Source organism: Amblyomma americanum, chromosome 2, assembly GCF_052857255.1.
Source record: "Amblyomma americanum isolate KBUSLIRL-KWMA chromosome 2, ASM5285725v1, whole genome shotgun sequence".
NCBI classification, from domain to species: domain Eukaryota; kingdom Metazoa; phylum Arthropoda; class Arachnida; order Ixodida; family Ixodidae; genus Amblyomma; species Amblyomma americanum.
This window is the reverse complement of record NC_135498.1, coordinates 86,747,842-86,764,014: the sequence shown is the minus strand read 5'-3', so window position 1 is coordinate 86,764,014 and position 16,173 is coordinate 86,747,842. Positions and strand designations below refer to the sequence as shown.

Genomic DNA, 16,173 nt, shown 5'->3' with positions numbered 1-16,173 from the left:
CTTCAGTGAAGCCTACATTGGGAGCGCTAAAGGAGCACTTGTCAAGCTGTTTGACAAACAACCGGCGGGAAAAAAGCTGCGGCAGAAAGGGTCAAAGTGAAGAGTTAGTAAACCGGTGTCTTCGCCAAACCCCTCCCCTGTCCACTATACATTGAAGGTTGTCCTCAACAGTTTGCCCGAGAAGGCGAACAGCTCGTCGAGATATCCGCGAAAACATGGCGCGTCCATGTTGTCGGATAGAAGAAGAGAGATAGTGTACAAACAGCCACCCAGAAAAAGAAAGAAAATGGGCAGGAGAGCACCTTGGAGAGCTCTGCAGCTCTCGGCGCCGACGAGTACTCCTGCTCACAAGCGGAGCCGACTATCTGCGGCGGCCGCACACGAATATAGAAACCTCATGTGACGGCACGTTGCCGCATTGGTTTGCAACGTTTTCGTTGCTCTCTAGTTCCACTGGCTGAGGGACACTCAAGGTGTCACGTGCCCCAAGACAGATATAGTGTGAGCTTTGGTTCTTGCCGAGGTAAATGTTGAGTAAGAGTATCTCTGCTGCCACCACAAGGGTTTCGCTGACGGCAGGCGAGCCTACTTAGGCTGCAGGGCGCATTTCACCTTTCCATTGGGTCCCCGCTTCTTAGGTGGGGGCACGCGTCTTCTCGCGGGAAGTAACAGAGTACAATTGAATCAAGCGAGTTCAAGTAAGTTGCTGGCCTCCCCTTGCCTTATCTATTTCTACCAGATGGGATATTCTTCTCCAAGCAACGTCACCATTTTCGCTAAAAAACAACATAAGTATATGCTTTTTCCTGCAACGCTCAGCCGGGAAATGAATGTAAGAAATGATGTGCCAGTAATATTGATCTGATGCCGCTGTAGTGCCCGACAGTATTGATGAAACGTGGTGTTCCTTTATTTGATGTCGTAAGTGGCTTAAAGAAGGGCCTGACTTTTATTTTATGGGCGCACAGACATTCACTGCTTCACGCTTTGAAACGCTAGCAGAACCTGTACCCTATATTGTTAAGCAGTTTTTGAACAGATGTAAAACGTTGGGGTGGGCAGAATAGCTAAGAACACCTACACAATTAAATAATGAATCTTAAATACGGGACTGTGAGATTTCACTCATTAATCTTCGGCAAGCTGCAGTGTGAAAACGTTCGATTGTGCACACGCAGTATTTTTATGCAAGGCTCTAATCAAAATGTTTTTTCAAGCTGGAACCAAGACTCAAGTCTGTACTGGCTTCTTTGCAAATTGGCTACTCTCGCTTTTTGCCTTTCGTGAGTTTTCCTACGCTGCTACAACTGGTAAATAACCCTACATTAAATACTGACAGTATACTGTTCAATACTGCTCGGCGGTTATGAATATCAAGAACTACGAATAGTATAGGGGGGGGGGGGGGGAGGGGGGAGTAGAATAACTACCGTCATTACAGCGCTTAGTGCATATATGCCCAATGCAGGGGCAAGGCCTCTCCTCGCGACGCTTAGTAAGCACTAGCTTGCAACGTCCTCCCCCTTCCCAATTTGTGACCTCGCAGAAGAAGTGAAAAGATTGCCTTCAAAAAAATAAAAGAGTCGGCCCGGCTTTATTTTCGGGGGGTAACACCAGACTGTCTGCTGTCACTCTTGAACGCGTGCTCTATGAGGTAGGGTTTTTCAATTAGAAATGCTTGGAATGAAGACACTGCTTCCCTTTTTGCTACAAGTTATTCTCAACTAGAAATGAAATTCAGCAAAAATGTCTAGTTTCATTTTTTATTGACATCTGTCCATTTGACAATGCCGCCCCCTGCTGCGATTACCTTGTGTTACCGTAATAAACCTTCGGCTATCTTGTGTTCGCATAATATATGCCCTGCCCTTGTTCAATTCCTCTTGTTTCTTTCGTCTAGGATGTATTTCTGTGTATTGCTTAACCCAGACAGCATTGTTCTTTCTCTTAGCGTTATCTGCCCTCTGTCGTTTTCCTTTTTTTTTCTTTCTACAGCTTCATGCGCTGTCTACAGTTTGATTTCAGCGGCCCTTTCGCTGACCTGCAAGCTTTCACTTCTTAACCGAGGGCTGAAGAGATACAATATCATATATTATCCCTTCATTGCTGATAGAAAGCTGCTATTCATGGTTTGAGAGCGCCTGCTAGAGAAACTTCACTCAGCTTTAGCTTTCCCAATCTCTGATGATCCGCATCTGCGTGTAACCGCCCCACATAGGCCGACGTAATCACGCGAGCGTTGACGGTTCGCTAGACTAGCGTCGTATGGCGGAGCGAAACGAGAAAATCGGCAAGGGTTGCCTCATGCGCACGAAGCACAGGGCGGACGACCGTCGTCTCCCACAGGATGGTCCATAAGCTGTGCGCAGAGCAAAAATTTTCCATACACTTGTCTCAGTGACTGACATGTTGAAGGCAACACACAGGGCTTTAACTCCTAGCAGCATGATAAGCGTCTCTAGCGAATCTAACAATCAATGACTTTCTTGCACTTACACTTCTGAGACCTACCACAGCGCTATCCTTGGTCCTTTACCGCGAACCAGTTCGTCGAGGCGAAAGTTACGCATGAGCAGATGACCTTGAGAGGCGTCCAGTTTCCACTGAGCAAAAGCAGTTCGGTTCTCATCAACGCGGATAATAGTAGCAATTCGCGGGTCGCGCAAGGTTCAGTCTCTTTCGTGTTTTCAAATTTTTACAGCAACGATTTGGGCCCGTGGTTTTGACAAGCGGGGGGTAAAAAACTTGGCGAAATTCTTAACCACATTCGTAAATAAGAAAATGCGATAGCATTTTGGTTGACTGGTATGGCGTCTGAAATTAATGTGTCTTGTTGTTCTTGCGATTTCAAGATTCTAGTTGAAACTGGCTCCATTTCCTTTACATGATATGCATCAGTCATCACCTTCTAGAATGTTCGAGTACCTTTCATTGGATTATAAAATGGGATTATAATAATTCGACCCACGAATCCACCTTAATACACTTTGTGAGGTGGGCCTGCTCCCCAAATTTTGGCGTTCGTTAGAAGATATTTGGAGTGGGGCAGCTTCCAAATCTTCGGGTACTCATAATTTTCGTTTTGGCTGCGCCCTATGACTAGTGCACTGGTCTTCCCGAGGTCCTGCAAGGATCATGCGCAGCGCTGTGCAGGGCAGGTGGCCTCTGCATTGAATTTCGCATCATTGAGCAGTTTGATCAGAATTTGGTAGGCAGGTTGTGATGACGTCGAAGCGTTGCGTGACGTCTTCCCACCAATGTGAGAATTTAGTGAGTAACTAAAATTCTCAGCGTTCTCTTATTGGGTAACAGGGGTCACGTGCCTGTTATGACGTCGTCGGAAAATTCACCAATAAGGAAATTTCGGTACGGAGAAGCCGGAAATTTTTTGTGCGATGACAGTCTTATTCGGATGGCATTACAATGGAAAGAAACAATTTCAACTCCATGTCAACGCAACTGAGTACCAAAAGTGACATTCAGACTTTCGGCAGCGACTCTGCAAAACATCGCCATTAAGCGAGTAAAGAAATCGGGGGGCTTCGCGTAGCTTTAAGAACAGCCTAGTAGAGACGGCTGCATGGCCTGAGCATTGTGCGCATGCGGCTACTCTCACTGAATTTACCGGCTCGCTCCGTCATGGGCACTGATCAAACGAACAGTCGCTCATCGCGTTGTATTGCTAAAAAGATTGGAAGTGTGTACAAACACACGCAGTTAACACGCGGAAAAAACAGCACATCTGCTGCCCTGCTGTCTTTCATTGTGTCCCGTTGAAGTAGGCTGTTCACTTTATTTAGGGCTTTCGACTAAAATGCGATTAAGCAGCTATTATATTGTCGCTGACAAACGTAGCAAGAAGCAAGACCGCACAGACGACTACTGGGGCGAGGATCGCCGAACAGCCGCGCTCATTCGAGACATAGAAGACGCTCGGCCACGCCCTAAGATACTGTTAGGTTCGGCCACAAGGTGGCGCCGGCAGAGTGTCAGTAGCGTGGCATTGCCCCCCTCCCTGCCAGAAGTCATCGACTAGGTGCCACGTATGTGGAGAAAACATTAGGTAAGAATGCAAGTTAAGGGCGCGAGTGTTTTCGGCTCCGGAGGTGGACCCTGGAAAAGAGCTAACGGGTGTAATATGGCTTCATTCTCGCCACATGGACTACTTCGGACATCACCTGTCTAGAGGAGCGGACGGTTCTTTGAGGGAGCACCTCGTAGTTCACCTCGCTGAGGCGGCGTAACACCCCATATGGGCCAAAGAAACGGTGAAGAAGCTTCTCAGAGCACCCTCGCAAACGGATCAGGCTCCACACTGTTAGGGCTCGGGTAGCATGGTCAGTTGTTTTGATGCATGGTAACGTTGTTTGGCCGGAGAAGGGATGAGGAAGGATGGAAGCTGACATTTGGGAGCGATAAACACAAACAGGCTTACTAGCACTTTGGAGAAACTTATCTGCATATTTTACGAAAGAAAGAACAAAAAGTCAAGAATTAAGAGTTCATAGCTTCGGGCGACTGGATGAGCCTTGTCGCCAAGGCCCAGAGCTTTCGTTCCGGCTAAGGATGCGTGTTAAATACACTAAGGCTCCGCCTCTTTTATCAGGCGCAGGACAATTGAACACGAGGCGCCGATCGGGGAGTGACACAGCTCATATCACGCGGAGCACCGTGGGAACGGGTGAGGAGGTTTCGGAGGTCCGCTGCTACTGCGCCCCAAGCTGCACATGTCCATCGAAAACACCGGTGCTGCACTCTAGCTACAACTTCGGCGGGCTCTCCTTGCAGTCGGGATGGCACTTATCAGATACGGTTAATTAAAGGAAGGCACCATCCCCTCTTTCCTCCGTCGTCTTGTCCATCGTCGGTCGCGCCTCGCGGCGAACCAGACAAAGGGAAGGTCATCTCCCCCCTCCTGAAAAGCATGGGAAAGATTCCGCAGGCAGGTTCCCAGCTCATCTTTTTTTTTCGTGGTGTCCTCGTGGGGTCAAACTACCTGTCGAAATTTCCGCTACCGCGTGATCATCTAGGTCGATGGAATCTTCTCCTTAATCCTCCTCGGCTGGTGTTCATCCCGTTCATAACAGCACCCATACATGGTCACCGCGCGTGTAAATCCCCTCCCTGCGGCGGAGGTTGTAACGCTCCGCTTCGCGTTGTTGTTGGCGCCGGATTCGCTGTAGAGCAACTTGGCGAGCGGCTTCCACGTCACGAAAAAACTGGTCAGCGCCCACGACAGAAGAGGGAGCAGGATCCGGAAGAAGCACGGCGTCCAGCATGGTCAAGGCTTCGCGACCGTGCACCAAATGAAACGGAGTGAAGCGCGTCGTTTCATGGAGCGCAGTGTTGCACGCGAACGTTATGTAGGGCAGTATCTGGTCCCATTTTCCATCGTAATCGTCGACATACGTTAAAATCATATCGGCAATGTTCTTTTAAGCCGCTTAGTCAGTCCATTTGTTTGAGGATCGTAAGCTGTTGTCTTTCGATGGCTGATGCCACTGAGTCGAAGTACCTGGCTCGCAAGTGCCGACGTAGGCGCGGTTCACCTGCCATTTAATACGACTCTTGGAGCACCATTGACGGAGCACAATGTTGTGAATGAAGAAATGTGCAACTTCGGCTGCGGTACCAAGGAAGAGGGCCTTGGTCTCATAGTAGCGGCTGAGATAGTCAGTGGCAACCACAATATACCGGTTACTCATGGAGGACGCCGGAAATGGGCCGAGCAAGTCCAGGCCGACGTCTTGAAATAGGAGGTGCGGGGGATCGATAGGCTGCAGGAGCCCGGCCGATTTAGTCGGCGGCGTCTTCCGACGCTGGCATTCACGGCAGGTTCGTACGTAGTGTTGCGGCTACTGTTACTAGAGGCAAGTCATCAAAGCGCAGCATATAGAAGAAAATATTACTCCGGAATCAAGACTAGGGAAGAAACATTTTTAATGCGAAAGCATTTCTAGGCTATATCGGCGGGGTCGCGTCACCAAAACGTGTCACTGAAACGTGTCCGCAGCGATTGCGACGTTCTTAGAAGAGGTAGCCTCAAACGAATGGTTGTTATCGATAGAGGATGATGTGGGGATGATGCGCAAAAAAATGATGTCAATAGGCTGATTAGTTAATTAATTAGAGCCAATAATGAAAAAAAAACGTTGAAATAGCGCGAACGCCGATATGGTGAGTGGACGGGAAAAGAGCCGTGGACGAGAAAATAGTGAAAAAATATGCAAAGAGGTGAAAATTAAGTTTGAATTGAATATATTTGCGTTCGGTGAGTGATAATATTTGAAAAAAATTTGATTGGCATAGAATAATTAGTTAATTAATTAGAAACAAAAGTCAATGGACGGTTGAATAGGCTAGACGGGTATATAGAAAGTGGAGAGTAAAGCAACCATGGCGCCAAATTTAAAAGGCAACGAGCGTCGAGGAGGCGTCCACACTTTTTTCCTTCCTTGAATGCGGGCACTGCAGTTTTCTAATTTTTTCAGTCCAGTTTACTGTAGAAACAATGTCTGCGCGCACGAAATTTGCTTGTCTATGAATAAACATCGCGAGGTTTTTTTGTTGCTTTCTCATCAGAATTCATTCCTTGCGACTGCCCAACATAAAATACCTTCAACCTACCGGAAATATTCCACGGTTGTTTTGCTCAGTAGAAACTAAAATTTGTAGGGCCTGGTACAGCCCAAGCAGTGCAGCTAATCGCCCCAAGATTGAAAATATATTGAAAAAGGTCGGTCTAACAAAGGACCAGAGTGAAATCAGTCATACCCAATACTATGCCGATTACCTGATCTGCTTGGGAGGCGTAAACATGATGATTCACCGCCACTATGAGAAAACTTACATGACTGCGTTTTTGCACCTTTAAGATTCGAGTGCGTTCCTCGAACGATAACGGGCAGAAATCGATCAGAGGAGGCGGAGAGTTATATCTACAGGGCTATCTAAAGAAGCCTTCTTTTACGGTGTTCAGTGGCTTTTGCTCTCGCGACCGAGAGTGCTTCGTATAGCTTTTTAATTGAAGGGCGTCAGAGCTTATCGTTGGTGCAGTCTGGACTACAGCATAGGCCACTGGCCCGCTAAGGCATGATGCCACAGGAAATTCCACGTGGGAGGCTAATTCTTGATAAGACACAGAGCAGGCTTTCTAATGATAAACCGGAAAGTTAACCCATCAACCAACATTAGCGACAACCTACTCTGCAAATAAGTTAGCGGGGATACGGTGACCGCAGCTGGCACAGGACCAGGTTAATTGAAGAGGTATTGGAGAGGCCTTTTTCTTGCAGTGGATGTGGTCAGGCTGGTGATAATTAATGATGACTCTGCATTAGAAATGTGCAGTACGGTGAGGAAGACTGTATATGGAAAGTGAATAGAATAACATAAAGAAAAAATGATATCGCGGGAGCATTGAATTAGCCTAAATACACTTCAGTGGGGTAAAAAACGATTTTTTTAGAATATTCAGAGTTCTATCCTTCCGCAGACAGGCAAACAGAAAGTTCGGTTCACTGTGCTGCTGCATAGGGCAAGGTGGGAAACCTAATGAGGTGGCACTGGTGAAAAGGCCACCATTTCACAGCAGTAACATGTCTTCCATAAGAAACAGTTGGGCAACAATAACACTTTCAACTGAAACGCAGTTATCTGAATACTAATGGAGAAACTATCCCAAGTGGTGCCAACAGCTGTTCGTGAATGCGATCCTTGAATGGTGTCCACGGTAGAGAGTTTCCATTTGGCAGGGAAGCCTGTGCAGAGCAATCGATTCTAAATACCAGCTTAGATTAGCAATGCGCAATCATAGGATACTGTGCCTAGCAGGCCGTCCAGGTGTTCATACGCCTGTATATGTGTCCGTAGTGATGTCCAAGAAGATGTCCAACATTCTTGAACAAAAATGTTGAATATTGAAAAATTGTAAAGTACTCTTATGCAAATACTGAATGTAATGGTCCATTCTTCCAATGTGGAGTATAATCGTTCTATTAAATTTTTTCCATCCGTCGCATTGAGAAGTTAAAACTGCCATACAAAACCAATGGCCCTCTTTGGATAATAGAAAAAAACGTTAACAGCAAAAAAATGGAGGGCTGTCGACGATAGATCTGGGGATATATTGATTGTTCTAGCTAAACCTTACAATATCTGAAAAAATTGTGCTCGTCAAATTTTTCCGTTCAAAAATGCTTTTTCCAGAATTGCCCGGTATGATTTACGAAGAACGCAATTTCCCAACGTTCTCGGTGTTTCCTTATTGAATAGTGGGATACGTCTGCATTAAGATATCTCCAATCTTGAGCACGCTAATGCAGGAAGCGATGATGACAAATCGGATGGAACAGTGCAAGTTGTTGGCGGTGACACTGGAAGCGAAACGAGCGAGGCATTTGTTCAGTGACTAGTGATCTGAAAGAGGACATTGAAAAGCCAGCTGATAAAAACTTGCAGTGCTGTTCTCTCCAGCCGACAGGTACCACCGACCAACGTCGCTTACCATGGCAGGCTGTCTTCGCTTCATATTCGTGGTGGCTGCTGCCACAACCTTCTCCGTGCAGTCGGCGGCTGTTGAAAGACCGTCAAATGACGACGCCGTGGAACGTGTCTGGAAGTTCGCGCAGTTACTGAGCGACATTAAAAGTAAGTGTTTTTCCTGTTGCTAAGAGTTCTAATTAGAGCGTAGATATTGAAACGAAATGTATTTCTGCAGTCCAAAATTCTTAACAAAATTGAAATCGCGAGCGTGGCACTCGGCGCTCAGATACTGTTATTTGCGTTCTGGTTGTGATTTTACTTAATGCGCCCTTTTCATGGGAGTGCCGTTACGTAGGCATCTACAAGCATTGTGACACAACAACCACGAGAAGAGAAGTGGTGGAAAAGCTTCAATGCCACACCCTCTCAGATGCTCAGTGTTCGTGCAGCAAAATCTAAGTGACGATACCAAATGCACTGTTGTTATTTTTTTAATACTTTAGACAATAAACTGTAACTAAGTGCTCAGCAAGAGAATTTCTCCACCACAGCATTGGTAAAGAGCTTTGTAATATCTTATCGCCTAAAATGAGTACCTTTTTGTCAACACATACCCTTTTGATGCATATGGAAATCGTTGGAAAATTGTTCCTTTGAGTTACAGTTTAAGTACCGTAACATGCAACCTATAGCTCACACGCGGCTAAATGAAACGTGTGGAACATTAGAAAATAGTTAAAAGTGTTTACACTGCAGGCAGAGCAGATCGATGGGTCTAAAAATTAACATACAGAAAACCAAGGTAATGTTCAACAGGCTAGCAAGGGAACAACAGTTCACAATTGGCAGCGAGAGCCTAGAAATTGTGCCGGAATACGTCTACTTAGGGCAGGTAGTGACAGCTGATCCGGATCATGAGAGGGAGATAACTAGAAGGATAAGAATGGGGTGGAGCGCATATGGCAAATTCTCGCAGATCATGAGTGGCAGTTTATCAATTTCCCTCAAGAGGAAAGTGTACAACAGCATAATCTTACCGGTGCTCACGAAAAGAGTTCAGCTTAAGTTAGGGACAACGCAGCGAGCCATGGAAAGAAAAATGATAGGTGTAACGTTAAGAGATCGGAAGCGGGCAGAGTGGGTGAGGGGACAAACACGGGTTAATGACATCCTAGTCGAAATCAAGAGAAAGAAATGGGTTTGGGCAGGGCATGTAATGCGAAGGCAAGATAACCGCTGGTCTTTAAGGGTAACGGAGTGGGTTCCAAGAGAAAGTAAGCGTAGCAGGGGGCGGCAGAAGGTTAGATGGGCGGATGAGATTAAGAAGTTTGCAGGCAAAGGGTGGATGCAGCTGGCAAAGGATAGGGTTAATTGGAGAGACATGGGAGAGGCCTTTGCCCTGCAGTGGGTGTAGTAAGGCTGATGATGATGATGACACTGCATTTTAAGCCATTTCCGTATATCATTTTCAGACAGAATTCAGCCTCGGCACTGCACTGATCTGCTACGTGCTGGTCAGCGTAGGAGTGGCATCTACACCGTGTTCCACAAGGCTGCAGGCCCGTCAGGTCAAAGCGTGTACTGCGATATGGACACTGACGGCGGGGGCTGGACGGTGAGGCACTTTTTTTCATCCGTGGTTTAAGCCACGTTCGCTCGTAAATTCCGCCTTCCCAGCATAGAACTTGCGTGGCGGAAGGGTAACAAGGGGCGCTTCCCACAGGAACTGCGAATGAGTGCAGGATGTTGAGAGGGCGAGGAGAAAGAAGGGAAAAGGTGAACGGAATAAGTGACTGGTTGCTATCACTCAGCAAAAATAACGAGAACAACGGCCCGGGAAAACAGCTAAAACTCTGCTTCTGGTCATCGCCAAGGGGCGGCTGCTGCTCTTCTCGGCATGAAGAAAAGAAAGCGTCCGGGCAAGTTCTGTGCGGTCTTTATCTCGCCATTTCTTGTTTACCCCTCTCCGGGTTAAAAGCCTGGAGGAGGCACAACCGCTCTAGTCATAGAAACTACTTTGCAGGCCGTTACCAACACCGCTCGGACAAGATGGGCTCCACTAGCAGTTGATTTCTACCAAGTTTTTCTCCCGGAGAGCACAGTTGGAAGGGCCTCTTCTGTCTTTGCCCTCCTCAGTTCTAGCCGACTATTGGAGCCGCACAGCAGTACTGCGCGCAACTTCTCTGCAGGACTACGAGGGAAGGAGAGAGCGAATAGAAAGAGTTACACCTGCTGGTCAGACAAAGATCATGTAAGAAGACACAAGCAACAGTGAAGTCGGAGGAGTGGCCTAGGCGAAAGGAAGGAGTCGAATTTTCGTATTACTTGTCTAATACTTGAGCCACACAGCGCTGTTGCACATAGCAGCTGCGAAGATGATAAGAAAGGAGAAGGGAACGAGCACAATGCCGATTGCGCGGTGTCGACTTGAGCAAACAGCAGTAGAGGCGGTAATAGAGGCGGAAGGTGACCAGCGCAAACTGGGTGGCTCATATATGTGTAAAAGGCGGTGACGACAGGTACCACTGGAGTTATTTTTGTCGAAAGAAGAAAGCTGCCTGCCAACGTTCTTCAGCTCTTCTTTAACGGTGGCCACAGGCATCACCGTAGTCGCCACTATAAAAGGTCGCTGCTTATTGCGGCTATTTTAACAATTACATATATGGACGCCTGGCCGTCTGAAAGCAGCATGAAAGGACGTACCCGTAGATATAAAAGTGGATAGGATGATTTTGCTTCCATCTATTGGTTTGTTCTTTCTTCACCGGTGTGTCATCGCGCAGCTTTTAGTCGCCAATATCTCCAAACTAGCCCTGACAAACCTTTTAGGCAGAATGCAGCTCGTGTGCCCGTTGCAGAGTGAAGTGTGCACTGGAATACGAGGTGCGTGCTATAGTCCGAGTCCCGTGGTAAGCGACGAATGTCGAATTTTGTAGCGTGAGCTACACTGGCCGAGGTTGAGCAGTTTCGCGTGGCTCCTGAAGAGCCGTGCTGTGCATGCGCGAGCAGCAGTGACGTCACACGGCGCACAGCTGGCGCGCAGGAGCCGCCGACGCTCGTCATTGCCACGGCAGACGCACTGGCGCCGGCGCGTGCCCAGCTGTGCGCCTCCGTTGCGCAGTAGCCAAGTCTGACGCTGCGCCGGAGCCGCTTGATAGCGCTTCTCATTCTGTGCGCATGCGCAGAGGTATCAGTGGTGGTATAGATATAGCGGGGCGTTTGCCAGTGTGGTATAGCCATGGAGAAGAAGAGCGAAATTGCTGCTTGCGCTATGTATACCCTGGCATCGCCGAGCTAAGCCACTGCTAGTTTTTTTAAGCCAGACTAACTTATGTTTTCCTTTTCAGGTCATCCAAAGACGAGGGCAGTTCGGTAACAGCGCTTTTCATTTCTACCGGAACTGGACCAAGTACGCCAGTGGATTCGGCGATCCCTCACAAGAGCACTGGATTGGTAAGGTTTTCAGCTATCGCCTTAAGAGGAAGTTGAGGCGCGTGTCGTTTAGAATTAGACGAGGTTCAACGATTCTAATGCGCGAAGGTTGTAGGCAAAGCAAGATAAATATTGCGCAGGAGTTTACAGAACGTTGACGTAATCGCCGTTTAAAGCTGTTGTGCAAGATTCTCCTTATACTTATGTCTCCTGCTTAAAAGCTCTGTGATAACGTCGTATTTAGGGAGATTTTGACTTTCAGCGCCTTCAGCCACCTATTTCCGCACCACGCCGAATGCCGCCGAGCAACGCTCCGCGGGATTTATCTTCTATGGTGTTTGAATTTCCTCATTTGAACCGCGGCGGTCGAATTTCGATGAAGGCGAAATTCTAGAGGCCCGTGTACTGTGCGATGTCAGTGCACGTTAAAGAACCCCAAGTGGTCGAAATTTCCGGAGCCCTTCACTACGGCGTCTCTCATAGCCTGAGTCGCTTTGGGACGTTAAACCCCCATAAACCAAACCAATTTCCTCATTTGAGGAAGCGTTCCTACATTAGAAATAGCGCGCCTCCTTAGTAGGACGTCATCAGGCACTATCTTCTCGATGCTGAGCATTGTGAAAAAGGCCCACTGCCACCGCGGCAGTTACGTAACCATTACGAAAGCAAGCACCAAAAGACCACGTGGCACATTTGATCGCTTTAAGGTCACCAAATTTTAAAACCTCTTTGTGTTCCGCTTAATTAAGCATAAAATAACTGGACTGGTTTTTAAAACTCATCCCATGTTGAAATAGGGAACCGTTCCAACTGTACTGTTATACTGAAAGAAAGTGGCCTGTTTGACTGGCCGATTAGTGTCGCTATTTTAGTGAGTAGAAACTCTAGATATCACAGGCAAGCTGAAGCGGTGGCATCGAATACGTAGATTGCCTTCAGAAATGGTGTAAAACATTTAAAAGAACCCCCCCCCCCCCCCCCCCGAGAGACTACTGCAGCACATCTTTTCGCTCCTTACATCAAACGCCAAGCCGTTCAAAAGAAGCTACAATTCACACAAGATTGAGAGAATCTCGAGGATATCCGCTATAATTCACACTTAGTCTCCGGTAAGTTGAAGAAATGCGTCAGATTACCGAAGTGCACTTAATTTTATCACGTGTCTATTAAGCAGCGCGGTGCTTGAACAGCAGAATACAGCTTCGTTTTGAAGTACTTTCAGTTTCAGTCATTTAAGCAGCTAGTTAGATCCTTTCGTAGGGCTTCAACGATATTTTCTTTTTTATAGCGCCAGCTCAGCATCTTACTCCCGAAGATGCCGCGCTACGACTTCGTACCACAATCATAGCGTAATTTGAGGCATGAGGGACCTCGCTCTACGAAAGCTAATGTGAGTGCGCGTCTGGGTTGGGATTACAAGTACCCGCTTAATAATGAAGGAACGGCGCTGGCTTACTTTCGCGATTTACACAATAAAAATAAGGGTTGTAAATTTTTCTCGCGTAATATGTGTGTGCTAATGAAATAATTAACAATAAAATGTCATCGCGCCTCTTTTGTGACTTTTTTACACATACACTTTACAATTCTCAACACATTGCCTTGATAGTGACAGTTAGCAAACGCAAGCACATGTGCACTTACCGGTGCGATAAGCTTCAGCAGCCTACCTTACGGTCTTATGCACTTGTATGTACGCGACCGACACATTTATATTCATTATCACGGCAGTGCAGTGCAGTTCTCCCGGTGTTTACAATGAAACCAATTAAACCTCCAATTTTTACTCGTCTCTGGTTAAGGATGGTACAGCTGATCTGGATCGCTCATTAACACAGGCCGCGATGTCTCACTTAAAGCGTTCTCTCTGTCACCCTTTCTAGCGTTCCGCACAGCGAATGTGGCATAAACATCACCTTCCCAGCCAGTGATTGCTTTCGAACATTAGGGAAACTTCAGTCCGCAGGAAGCATTATTTCGCAACTTGTAAGCTTTTTTAGTAGTAGAGTATCACTGTAGACCTGATGTACGCCGCCAGGTCCTTCACCTAGCATTCAATGGAACGCGCCTGTTGTTGGCAAAATTATGAAGCGTTAATAGCTTCGCCGCAAAGTTGCCTGCATACTCCTCAGATGCATTGTCCGCGACTGACTCTGTGCTCAGGTGTCTACCGAATAAACGGGGTAGGTTAGTGTTCAACATGGGTGAAGCTTGGGGCAGCCTCTCTCTCCAATACCCGTCATCCTTTCCTTCACCTCTTTCAGGCAAAGAATCACATGATCAGCCGAATAATGGGACCATCATGCATTTCATAACCTTCAGAAGACAGTCATTGCGGGTACTAGTGTGTATCTGTAAAACTTGTACCTAAACCCGCCGCGGTGGCTCAGCGGTTAGGGCGCTCGGCTATTGATCCGGAGTTCACGGGCTCAAACCCGACCGCGGCGGCTGCGTTTTTATGAAGGCAAAACGCCAAGGCGCCCGTGTGCTGTGCGATGTCAGTGCGCGTTAAAGATCCCCAGGTGGTCGAAATTATTCCGGAGCCCTCCACTACGGCAATTCTTTCTTCCTTTATTCTTTCACTCCCTGCTTTATCTCTTCCCTTACGGCGTGGTTCAGGTGTCCAACGATATATGAGACAGATACTGCGCCATTTCCTTCCCCAAAAACCAATTATTATTATTATTATTATTATTATTATTATTATTATTATTAATATTATTATTATTAATATTATTATTATTATTATTATTATTATTAATATTATTATTATTATTATTATTATTATTATTATTATTATTATTATTATTATTATTATTATTATTATTATTATTATTATTATTATTATTATTATTATTATTATTATTATTACTATTATTATTATTACTGCCCAGGCAACCGCGCTCTGCACGCATTGACGACGGGCGACGAACAGATGACTCTCCGAGTGGTGCTCAGCAACAGCACTGAAGACAACGTGTCGGTCGACTACGAGACTCTCTTGGTGGGAGACGAAGAGGCCTTCTTCAAGTTGCATGTAGGAAAGCACTTGGGACCGAAAGGTGCAGTCTTCTTAGCACTAGATTTACCTGGGCGTTGTTAAAAACACATTTTGCAAACGGCTGTATCTAGCTGACAAGGCACAGATTTAGACAAATTGGAGCCTGGCCCCACCGTTTTGGATTGTTTGGCTCAAGGTTGAGTGGAAACAAACTTCTTTTACGGAATGCTCGACAGTAAAGGGAATGATTTGTGTCTTCAGAAGAGGCCATGATATAGTGGACTTTTGCGTCTCGTGGTGGGCTTGATAGCTTTCTGGGCTGTTTACAGAAAGGTAAGGGTATTTGAATGCGCTTCACCCAGGTTGCGACGCTGTACTACGAAGTCCCAACGGCTGCATGGCTGTCAACGTAGGACTCGTGGGAAGTCATGCTAAACAGTTATGTCAGAGTTGTTCTTTCAGCTTGTATAGCTATTCTATAACGTACTAATCTTGTGTCTCGGCCACATAAATATTGACGTCTGCAGGCAAAGCTGTCTAAAGGGCGAAGGAAACTTGACACGAGGCATATCTGACTGGAAGGCAAGCGAGAGAATGAGCGTGCTGAGTAACTCAAGACCAACACTTTCCTCTTCAGGCTGGGATGGCATGAGGAGCGCCAGCGGTCAGAAGTTTTCCACTTTCGACCTCGACAACGACGCGGTGTCGGACGACTGTGCCCAGAGATTTCGTGGCGGCTGGTGGTACGCCCAGTGCCACACGGCCAACCTGAATGGCCTGAACCTGAATGGCCCACACGACAGCTACGCAGACGGTATCGAGTGGAGTGTGCGAGACGGCGCGACCCGCTTCTATCACTACTCCTACCCTGAGGTCCATATGATGATTCGACCCGCAGGGTCATCGCAAGACGTCTGAAGTAGCATGCTGGCTTCACCGCATTTGTAATTAGTAAACAGCTTTGGTGAGTAGAAGTCGTGTGAATTATTCGTGCACCGCAGTGGTGTTAAAAAAAAATCGGCCGATAATTTAGAACAGAGGGCAAAGCACTTGCCCAGAACTAGCAAACCTCCTGACATGGACTGCGAATGCGCCTGCCAAGTAAACAGAAAAGAGTAAGAGAAAACAAGGCGATTTAATCCCACAAGTGCAGCTGCGCATGCTGACTTCCGGCCACTTTCGAACAAAGTGTTTTTGCCGAATGTCGCGTGTGTGCTGCGGAGTTCGTTCAGAGCAACAAGCCATTTTCCCTCGGT

General features: G+C 46.9%; 1 protein-coding gene across 3 annotated transcripts; it reads left to right on the top strand.

Annotated features, from left to right (window-relative positions):
* Positions 1-522: 522 nt before the first annotated feature.
* On the top strand, positions 523-15,891 carry LOC144121551 (techylectin-5A-like). Of its 3 annotated transcripts, none has more exons than XM_077654820.1 (6): positions 523-698; positions 8,483-8,649; positions 9,957-10,099; positions 11,832-11,937; positions 14,811-14,978; positions 15,555-15,891. In XM_077654820.1, exons 2-6 carry the CDS (start codon positions 8,508-8,510, stop codon positions 15,833-15,835), a joined length of 840 nt encoding a protein of 279 aa, XP_077510946.1. In that variant the 5' UTR covers positions 523-698; positions 8,483-8,507; the 3' UTR covers positions 15,836-15,891. The 3 variants fall into 3 exon arrangements, with proteins under 3 accessions (XP_077510946.1, XP_077510945.1, XP_077510944.1); XM_077654819.1 differs by having other exon boundaries at positions 8,476-8,649; XM_077654818.1 differs by lacking the exon at positions 523-698 and adding an exon at positions 1,190-1,310 and having other exon boundaries at positions 8,476-8,649.
* The last annotated feature ends 282 nt before the right edge of the window (positions 15,892-16,173 follow it).